The 10,826-nt window shown below is 42.9% G+C and overlaps 1 protein-coding gene across 46 annotated transcripts; it reads right to left on the reverse strand.

Moving 5' to 3' along the window:
- Window positions 1-2,370: 2,370 nt before the first annotated feature.
- Window positions 2,371-5,617, reverse strand: LOC109736443 (uncharacterized). 46 transcript variants are annotated; one of them, XM_073510612.1, is made up of 8 exons: window positions 5,023-5,617; window positions 4,599-4,665; window positions 4,227-4,451; window positions 3,922-3,980; window positions 3,707-3,847; window positions 3,236-3,282; window positions 2,845-2,934; window positions 2,371-2,601 (listed from the first exon to the last, which is right to left on the reverse strand). In XM_073510612.1, exons 1-2 carry the CDS (start codon window positions 5,290-5,292, stop codon window positions 4,636-4,638), a joined length of 300 nt encoding a protein of 99 aa, XP_073366713.1. In that variant the 5' UTR covers window positions 5,293-5,617; the 3' UTR covers window positions 2,371-2,601; window positions 2,845-2,934; window positions 3,236-3,282; window positions 3,707-3,847; window positions 3,922-3,980; window positions 4,227-4,451; window positions 4,599-4,635. The 46 variants fall into 46 exon arrangements, with proteins under 46 accessions (XP_073366713.1, XP_073366706.1, XP_073366702.1 ...); XM_073510605.1 differs by lacking the exon at window positions 3,922-3,980 and having other exon boundaries at window positions 3,764-3,847; window positions 4,189-4,451; window positions 5,074-5,617; XM_073510601.1 differs by lacking the exon at window positions 3,922-3,980 and having other exon boundaries at window positions 3,764-3,847; window positions 4,189-4,451.
- Between the last annotated feature and the right edge of the window lie 5,209 nt (window positions 5,618-10,826).

Genomic DNA, 10,826 nt, shown 5'->3' on the forward strand with positions numbered 1-10,826 from the left:
ATACACAATTGCTATCTTGGTTTGTGCATTGTGCAAAGTGGCCATACACAAAAAAAAATTAAGAAGAATAAGCTTTTAAGCAAAAGAGAAAGAGCAAAGAAGCTTGTAAGCAATAGCCATAGCGTCATACCACATTACATATAAGATCATCTTGGATCACCTTGTGAGGAACATCGGGAACCATATATACATAGCATAATTGGGATAGAAGTCGTTGCATTTTTGTCTCCTATAGGTTGTGCACAAGTGTCGTATCCGCCTATTGAGCAATCGTGCTAGCGTCTCTCTAGAGTTGTGCAACAAGAGCATTTTCTGTGGATTACACATTTTGAGCTCATTCCTTGGTTGCACGACCCCACTTATCTATCCGTGTGTGCGTTTCCGTGTGCCACATATTGCTATTGGTCTACTTGTTTCACTTGCGAATTTGTGAATCTCTTTCAACATTATTGACTCAAACATTTTGCATTAAATTTTTGTGTCACTATCCTCACCGAGCTCCACCATAAGCCTTACTTGTGTATGTGTGAGAAATCGACGAGATCGGTACCAATTGTGTTATTTCCTTGTTACATCATTGAGTGATCATTGATCCATTTTCAACATCGGTCAAGGTACATTTGGTATAGTTCTCTCCTTTCTTCCATTCATATTTGCTCGAGTCTTATGATGGATAGGAAAGGCATTTCATCTCCGGTCTTCGACAACAACAACAGCATGAACAAATACATCACCAAAGCATCAATCTTCGATCTACAATGACAAATGCAAGGCGCACATTCTACCTTGCGAGAGCGCATCGACAACCTCTCCATCGACATTCGTCACTCCGAAGCAAGGAAAAGGGACTACATCGACAACAAGCTTTCCGCACAAAAGGAGGAGGAAGATGCAAGGATGGAGGAGATTCGGACCTTGTTGATCAACCGTTCTTCCCCTTCATCGTCCTCAAGGCGACGGCGAGCAAGTCAATCATTTTCGGAGCACAAAAGTGATACAAGCGCAAGCCGTCCACGTCCACATCTCCATGGCGACCACCATCACGTGTGTGATCCACATCGTCATGAAGGGCAAGTCACCTCCAAGCAACATGTGCACGACGACAACGAACGACATCTACTACGAGCTCAAGTGCGACAACGACACCATCATCATAAAGATGCTCCACAAGCGCAAATGCACAAGTCCCAACAAGCCCTACTTCACGCCAAGTCCAAGCTTCATGAGCAAAAGAGAAGACCGCGAGACGACCACAACCAAGACGGCGCTACGACTACAACAACCACTTCGGCATCTTCGCCAAGTGCTATCAAGGCATCTTCGCCTTTGGACGTACGGCATCTTCACCTACTTCCCACGAGTTCGCCTACATCGACATCTTCAACTACAAGGCGACCAACTACAAGCGAGGGCGGCACTTCCATCTTCGGAAGCCCTTAAGGAAGACGGTCGAGCATGGGAAATTCCCTTCGGCCATGGAGATGACCTACAAGGTGCCACATCATATGGGCCTCCAACAACAAGAAGGTCGAGCAAGGGCCATCCCCTTCGACCACGGCGACGAGCACGATCCTCTTCAACAACATGAAGACGGCGCCCATATTGGACTCATACTCCGAGTCAAGTTACGCGAGCGCGCATGAGACCTTCTCTTTGGTCTCGGACGAGGTGATGTTTCACCACACCCTACGGCATTCATCTTTGGAGACGTTTACACCTACACCTCTCTGACACCCACATATGACGAGATGTCCTAATTGCCATGTGAGGAGAGCCACCACCACATGAGTGACTCCATCGTACGTGACATTGAGAGCATTTCCTATGAGAGGATGAGTGTGACCACCACTAGCCCCACACAAGAGAGCATGCCACACATCCTATGTGAGGTTGAGAGCCATTTGAGTGACTCCACCAACCATATGAGTGAGAGCATCCTTGAGGGAGTGCGTGAGCCACAACACTTAGCGAGTGACACTACTAGAAAAAAGGCTACTAACAACGCGGGTAAAATGGCTATTAGCAGCACGGGTACCCGTGCTACAGCTAATAGTTAGTAGTAGCGTGGGTTAAACCCGCGCTACTACTAACAAAGTTAGTAGTAGCATGTGCCACCCACGCTACTGCTATTTCGTACCCGCGCCACTACTAACAAAATAGTAGTAGCGTGCCAGCGCGCAGTTTTTTCCCACACCACTACTAACTAATTTATAATTAAAAAGATAAAATCCACCAATTCTATTTTATGCACAGTTCCCAGTAAACACTATAGTGAGCACTGTTGGGCTCCTATTTCATGGTTAACCGGAAACCGAAGGAAATAAATCAGCCAAAAAACCTCATTATGCATTACTACTCACAAATGACCACTTCAAAGAACATGCAAGTATCTATGTCATTAACAATTGCAAACATAAGTTTCTTTTTACTACAGTTGTTGTATGTACTATCACACAGTTCCTCATTCTGTTCTCACTCGATAATAAGAAAAATGAAAAGAAAAGATAGAGATAATCTGCCGCAATTGCACTTCGGTGTCATGGATTCAGTATGCCGCTTCAACATCTCATTATCCTGCAGCACTCTGTCGCTATCTTCTACCTATGAATAAAAACAGACCTTACTTGTCAGAGAAGCAAATGTGAAACCTTATTACAACATGTATGCTAAGTCGCTAACCCATAGAGACAGCTAGAACAAATGTGAAAACTTTCCATGTTGCCGAGTAAGTATATGAGCACCCCTCAAAACATCAATTAGCAAGTACTTGACACATACAAACTTGTACAGAAAAAATAACACTTCCGAATTTAATTGGCTTCAAAGATTGCAAGGAAGGCATACTGATGAGCTGCAATGCAATCTTCAATGTTCAGTACTTGTACACGCTATGCTCCTGCGGTGCAACCCCTAGCTCATGTGGCTTCACAAAGTCTACATTGTATAGGACATTTTTTAGCAAAGGGTGAAACTGCATACATATACATCTCAAATCATATGTAGTATGTGTCTAGTCATCCTACGATTGCCCGAGCTTAGAACTGTATTTCTTATAAAAACTTTAGACATGTTCAGGAAACACATGTAGTTAACGACAAGTGTACATATCACCCATTTTATAGGTTCAAAGACAGATAACAAAAATTAACTAGACAAAGTTAGATGACAGTGAAGTCTTCCTACTTATAGTGGCAAGAAAATCTTATATGAATGTGTTATAATAAATAATGCTAACCATGAAGTCTTCTTCCATATAACAAAGGAGTGATGAAAACAAAAAACCTGTAATTCAAGTACGACATGCAGTTAGTTAATTATTTGCATGTCAACAGTTCTAACGTCTAGCTACAGATCTTCAAAGTAAAGATTGTGAACTCTATTAGACATGACTAGATCTTTAGTCGAAGCTCAAAATAAAGTTTTATTGGCACCATGTACTACTTAAGAAGGACCATACGCCCAACAAAAATTAATATCCATGATTATAGACAATATTATAGTTACCTGAATGAAGTTTTTCCTTTCAAATCCATCCAAATTAAGTTGACACTACTGCAGTTATCTGGCAGCGTGCATGTGTTATTTAATTTATATAAAAGCTTCTGTCCACTATTTAATTGTGAAATGAAGTAGTCATACTAACTATTGGTAAATAATATAGTAAACTGGAGCCAAGAAATCATGATGTTTTAATCTGAATAAGTACCGGTGCGACTATATTGCAGTTCTCTAGTCTTTAGCTACAGAAATACTTATCTACCACCATGAATAATTGGCCTTGATTCCTCTCTTTATATTAAAAACATATCCGAAGAAGACTTGGTAGTTTGTTGCCAACTTCACTGTACTGTAACAAACAAAGACAAGGTGATATATTCAGTTCAAGAAAAATCAAGAACTTCAGAAAGAACTAAGACTAACCGATCACAATATATAAAGCTCTTTAGCTTGGATGTTTCTTATGGTCCCATTGCATTACACTGCATAACAATTTGGGCATCATAAGAAGAACTACCAACTCCGATCGCATTTTTTTAATGTAAACAGCAGATTTATTTTGGTGCCGCTGAAACACAGTTTTTTTTTCATTTACTATATTTGCTTGCTTTAACGCAAAGCTACATACAAACGCTGAGATAAAAGGGAAACAAAATTATTTAGTTGTATGTTACTCGATTATGCAACAACCTGACATTGTTGTGCCTATTTCTAGCATCGTCAGTCACCTGCGGTTGGCCGTCACCACAACCTGCCATTGTACCTTCGCTTGTTGCACTACTCCCCTGCAGCCGGTCGCTGCACTGTCGTGCCCTGCTAGTCGCCATCTAGTTCCCTGCCAGTATTCGCCTGGTGCTCAGCCTTGCAAGCCCTGTGTCTGCATGTGCCCGCATAGCTGATGGAGGACACGTCGCGGACATGTCAATTTTCATCTTGACCTCCGATGGTTTCATCTACATGATGAAATTATTAGATGTTAGATTGTAGAACAAAGCTGGAGAGTGGTAATAACATGGAATATCTATATATAAGGGCTAGCTATAATATACTTGTTTGACACAACTCACACGCCATTGGATAAAGCAATGTTCAACACCTACTATCATATTCAGTTATTCACTTCTTTTCTTTTACGATTTAGCACGCATCCACTCGAGCAGCCCCAAACTGTGTAAAAGCAACAAATTTTAATCATAATTCATCCGAAAATATATAATGTTTAGCAAGAGCAAGCAGGAGCATGTTTAGGCTACACTATGGCCTAAAAGCATCTTATCAAATTTAGGCTACACCAGTGGATACAGGCTAGTCAAATCAGACTCGCCTATTAACCGACTTGGACTACAAATTCCTAATCCTGGTATTATACTCCTACCAACGCAGCTAGATAGCTAGGACAAGTCCTAGTCGGACTCAAGTTAGTATTTTTCCTAATAATCTAATTATAGGCCACGTTGATCACACCTTACTAATTCTGGCCGGACACTAGTAACACAAGAAAAGCACAGGCACGAGGAAGTGAACCCTAGTGGGCAGGATCTTGTGGTACTGGCAGAATCGCTCGACCACGAACACCTGTCGCTGCGGCACTGTGGCCACGCCAAGGTGCGCTTGGGTCGACGGCGGATCGGCGCCCGCGGCGGCTCCCCAGTACCAGCGGGGCACGGGCGCTTGGCCCTGCAGCACCGCCGGGTTGGGGTCCGGGCGGGCGGAGCGGAGGAGGCAGGAGGCGGAGGTGCGGCGCGCGTGGATGCGCCGCATCGCGCGGGTGGCCGCCGACATCGACATCGCCATCGCCCAATTCCCTCTCCGCGGCGGCGCTGGGTGGGGGAGTGGGTGACCTAGGAGCCTAGGAGCGTCCAGCGAGTGGGTGACCAGCGACAGCGAGTGGGTGATCTGGGACTGGGAGGGAAGGTGCGGGCGACGGATGCAGGGGAGAAGGAGAGGGAGAGGCTGGGGATCGCCGGTGGGGAGGTCGCCGGGGTGGTGGGCGGCGGCGGCGGCGTGGGATGGGAGGGAGACGAGGGTTGAATCGGGAGAAGAGAGGAGGTGGAAGGGATCTGGATCGAGGGTTGGGTGTGTTTTTTTTTTAGAGAAACAGTGGTGGGTGGAGTGGGAGGGTTGGTGGGGTGATCGGGGGTGGGTGGCGTGGGAATATACTAGTAGAGCATGGGCATCTGACCTGCGCTACAGCTATTCACAAAGTAGTAGCGCAAGTTTATAACCCTCGCTACTACTATGGCAATGTTTCGGGGGGCATGGCAGAGACCACTTAGTAGTAGCGAGGGTTAAAAACCCGCGCGAGGGGTAAAAACAAGCGCTACTAGTAAGTAGCAATAGCGAGGGGTATAAACTCGCGCTACTAGTAAGCGTCTGTGTATAAGCTTTTCCCTAGTAGTGTGAGGTAGTTGACACGGCACGTGAGGCCACTATGATTTCTATCAACTTAACCTCTACTCCGAGTGTGTTTTCTTCTTTGGTGCTAGGTCTCCTACATGACGACATGCCTACCCTCGACGAATCCATACCTCCAACGACGACGATGGTCATGGTGGACGATGATGCACCTCCCACATGGTTCCATCAAGATGAAGATCACCACGACTTCGTCTTCGACACCTCACCTATAACAAATGAGTGGTGCTCCATAGGTAATATAGGTGACAGTGCTTCTCTTGTCCCACTAGTGGACTATCTTGCAAATGATTGCTTGCATGATGATGATCACCTTATGGATTCATTGCATACTATGTCTTCTACATGCTTTGATATGCCACCCATTTATGATGAATATGATGATGAGCATGTTGAATTGCCTAGTTGTGATGCTATGCTCCATAGGATATCATGTGAAAATTCTTTTGGTCACATCATGTTCGACAACCCTTTAAACTTGCCATATGCTATGAGTGAGATCTCCCATATTGCATCGTTTCAATCTCAACATAGTAACTATGCATGCCCCATTAAAATAAATCACATTTGCACTTATGACATAGATGACGAGATGATGGTCATTGGATTTTGTTTTTCTTGTGATGATATTGCCATGCTCCCTTTACATGATTTGTGCAATTCATCTATTATGCCATGCCATGATCACATAGAACCAAATATGCTTTGTTCGGATGTTGTCAATATTCTCCATGTGATATTTCAATTAAAGCTCATGAGGAGACCCCCCCCCATAGTTTCCTCATACATATTAGGAGATTTTGATACATCCCATCCTTTGCATGCTTCCCATGATTGCTTTCACCCTATGCATTCCATGAATAACAATGCTCTACATATTTCTCGTGATACATTACACAATTTGAGTCTCCATTATGTCATACATAACAACAAACCTATCATGATGGATGACATGTTCATATATCACGCATCTCATTTATTTGAGCATTGGATATTTTCTACTAACCAACACATGCATGTATGCATCATAATGGATGATGTATACATATACCACGCACACATAATTTTCCCTTTGTCTTTGTTTTGTCTAGGTACTCACGTATACTCGTCAACCTCTCAATCCCAAGAGTTGACGAAACGAGCTCTTGAGAGCAACGACGATTTGGGATCCTGTGGATTGTCCTTCCCACCGTTCTCTTCGCGCAACGACTACACGCATCTATTCTACTTGGCTCTTACACGGCTATGGGCTATATATCACTTGTTACCTTATGCCCATACTATCGTGTTCACTTTGCATGTTATGCCTATTTCTATGTCTTTGCCATGCAATTGTGACTCTTGCTTGCATCTACACATGATTCCCCATTATGCTACTCATATGTGTATTTGCATGCTTGGTGGAGATACTTGTTGCTATTACCATGTTTTCCTTGTGCTTCATGCTATTGTTGATTCTTGTGTTGGGAGAGTCATGATGTTCCATTGCTATTTACATAGGACTTCTTGCCAATACAATGATGATACCTTCCTCATATCTTGCTTTCATGCTTGTGATATGTCATGTGAATTATTCATGCCCACTATTTGCACACATGACATGATTGCCATGATTACCTCTAGTATGTTGCATCTTTGCACTACTAGCTTGCTTAGCTTGATCACTGATTGCTTGCTTTATTGTGTCACCCATGTTCCACTATTACTCGCTTTCTTTGGTTGATGACATGTATGCTCTTGCCTCTCACATGATTTATCTTGATCATTGTATCTTGTCTCCATTAGTGGCATCCCTCATATCCACTTGTATTGAGTACCAACTTGCTATGCTTATTGATCGTGGAGACTTGGACATATTACTTGTGATGCATGCTTGTTTGATTGATCCTATTGTATTTGGTTGTTCTCGCATCATATGCCTCCATACTATGAAATGCTCCCTTGTCCTTTCTTATGATGAGCATGATGCATACACTTGTTGGGTATCTTACCACACGAATGATAGGTTTTGCATTTCCGCTAACCTCATTTGTTTTTCCGAGTGTTTGTCATGTTCTTTCATTTTGAAGGATTCACAAGGCGATACCGTCATGAGACAATTTGGTTAACTGAAGGCGTACACGATGTGCGACACCAACATTTTTGACATTCTCATAAAGGTGAACTCCTTCCCTTTGAGCCATCCTCAAATACGCATATTGGATGGGTCACTCTTTCATTGTTGCCTCCTTCTTGTTGTCTACATGATACATCTCGCTAACAGAGGAGCGACATTGGAGATTGGCTCTATGGACCTTCACATTGAGAAGCGCTCGGACTTATTGGATGCACCTTCGAACCTCCACTCATGCCACGATGTCGAGCATTGGTACATCAACACTCCTTTGACACATTGCACCAACACCTCCATATTTGTTGATTGTGCTCACACATGTCATGCTCATTGGACATATCATACTCACCACAAGTTTGCACCCTATGCATGGATTGACTCACATTATGCTTGTCTTGTTGCATCTATTTCCATGTCATCCATGATATATGAGCTTGTGCATTTCCTTAGCAAATTTGTTGTGATCTTTCTTGATGGCATATTCATACATAATGATCACATTGCCTACCATCAGTTGCATGATAACATACACATATTGAGCATCCATTGCCATATTCATGCTCTTGATAAACCATCACACTATGACATCATTTTGCACCGTGGTTGCATTGATCATATTCACAATACATTAGTGTGCATAATGAATGCTTTTTCTCCCATGAATGCTTTACATCTCATTCCATATCATCTTGCTAAGCTTCATGTGCTTTGTCACGAACAATCTTGCCTCACGGACTCATACTTCCTTAATGGACACTTTGTGTGCGCTAACCATTGTATTTCCAAGTGTCGCTTGTGTTTGCTCTGCATGTATACCACTCTGGAGACACCTTGGAGTACTTGGATTACGCCTTGTCTTCAACTTCGTCCAACTACAAGTCCGTCCACGACAACCGTTTCCATGGTGATGAGGATCACGATCCGAGGTCGGATATTTCCCAAGTAGAATCATTAATATCAATAAAATGGTGATGTTTCATCGCTTGGTTATCCAAATAGATGTTGGGTAAACGATGATCATGTTGGCTAATCTGAATGTTAAAGTGACTCGCTAGGCAAGTAGCATAAATACCGCCATGAATCTTACCCTTGATCCTGTTAAGGTGTAGGCGACGTGCAACAATAGCTCCTAGGCTATAGGTGTTAATCGTCGTATAGTGCATGGCGTAAGACAGCGAAATCGGGGGCACTAAGTGCACCAACCTTCTCTCTAGCAAGTAAACACTTTGTAATGAATAGAGCAAAATAATGCACATAAGAGAACCGCAAGCTAGTGCCGGTGACACTCGATACCCCTCTCTCATCTCCCACTGACAGAGTACGATAAAAGCCCTCAAATTTTGTAGGCCTAGGCTCTCTTATTTCCCCATGAGAAGGGATCAAGCATATATCACAAAATTTAGTAAGTGGTATCTGACGGGTTTCAGCATATAAATTAAACTGCACCTCACGGGGGTTATTCCTACTTATGAAATGAAAACTTTGCACAAAGGAATTTGTAAGGAGGTGATATTGTTCACACTCAACTGCGATGAAGTTGGTGAGGCCAGCATTGGCAGCAAATTGTGCGAACTCTTGACGGATTCCGGGTCCATCCATGAAGGGGCTATGCGGCCATTCGCATGGCCGCACTTCCGCCATTCTCCGAGTATGGAGGTCACTATCCGATGATTCCCCAATGACTCCCTTGGAATTCTTCTTGGAAGCAAACTTCCTAGAGAAACTCATCTTATTCCTATGAACAAAATTCTAAAAAAATTAGTCTACAAATTTTTTGTCAACAAAACTTCACAAGATTGATAGCTCATAAGCATGCATAGAAGCTATATTGAGCATTCAAACTACTTAGAAATCCAAGAATTCAACTTGCAAGCTCATCTACAGTAGCACCAAGAGTATCTAATTATTCAAAATATAATCCACTAAAGCAAAAACTAATTGGACCAATGGAGGAGTCACATACCAAGTAGCAATCCCCCAAAACAGTTTTCGAGACGGAGCTTCGAGCAAAGAGATCGAAATATGTGGGTTTGAGAGCAAGAACACGAGAGAGAGAGAGAGAGAGAAATGGTTAAATTTTTTTGGAGGTAGGTGATGACATGGGCTAAAGGGATAAGTGAGGGGGCCCACATGGGGGGCACAACCCACCATGGCGCGTCTGGGGCTGCTGGCGCGCCCAGGTGGGTTGTGCCCACCTGGTGCACCCACTCTGATGTTATTTGCACTAAAAACTCAGAAATAATTAGGAAAAAATCGTATTAAATTTTCAGGACATTCTGAGAACTTTATTTTTGGGTCATTTTTTTATTCACGGAAAATCCAGAAAATGAGATAAACATGGCATTTTATTTTATTTAACTAAGAAAAACAGAAAATAAAAGGTAAGGACGGAACGTAGTGCCTACTAAATTCATCAACTTCATACCTCTCAAAAATGATCCATTAATAAGGTTGATCAAGTCTTATTAACAACCACCTTCGATTAGCATGAAACCGAAGAACTTTCGTAAAACACTAAGTTACCTCAACGGGGATATGCATGTCCTCCACAATAAGTATATCATACTTCTTTTTGGCAGTAGGTAGAGGTAGTTGAAAACTTCCAATAGTGAGTGTCGGAGATTTTTCAATAACATTTATACCATTCACTTGGAATTGTTTCTTTGGAAGGTGCACCGTATGCTCATTACCATTGATATGAAAAGTGACCTTGCTTTTATTGCAATCAATAACAGCCCCTGCAGTATTCAAAAAGGGTCTACCAAGGATAATCGACATGTTGTCGTCCTCGGGCATCTCA

This window comes from Aegilops tauschii, chromosome 1 (assembly GCF_002575655.3).
Source record: "Aegilops tauschii subsp. strangulata cultivar AL8/78 chromosome 1, Aet v6.0, whole genome shotgun sequence".
Taxonomy (NCBI): domain Eukaryota; kingdom Viridiplantae; phylum Streptophyta; class Magnoliopsida; order Poales; family Poaceae; genus Aegilops; species Aegilops tauschii.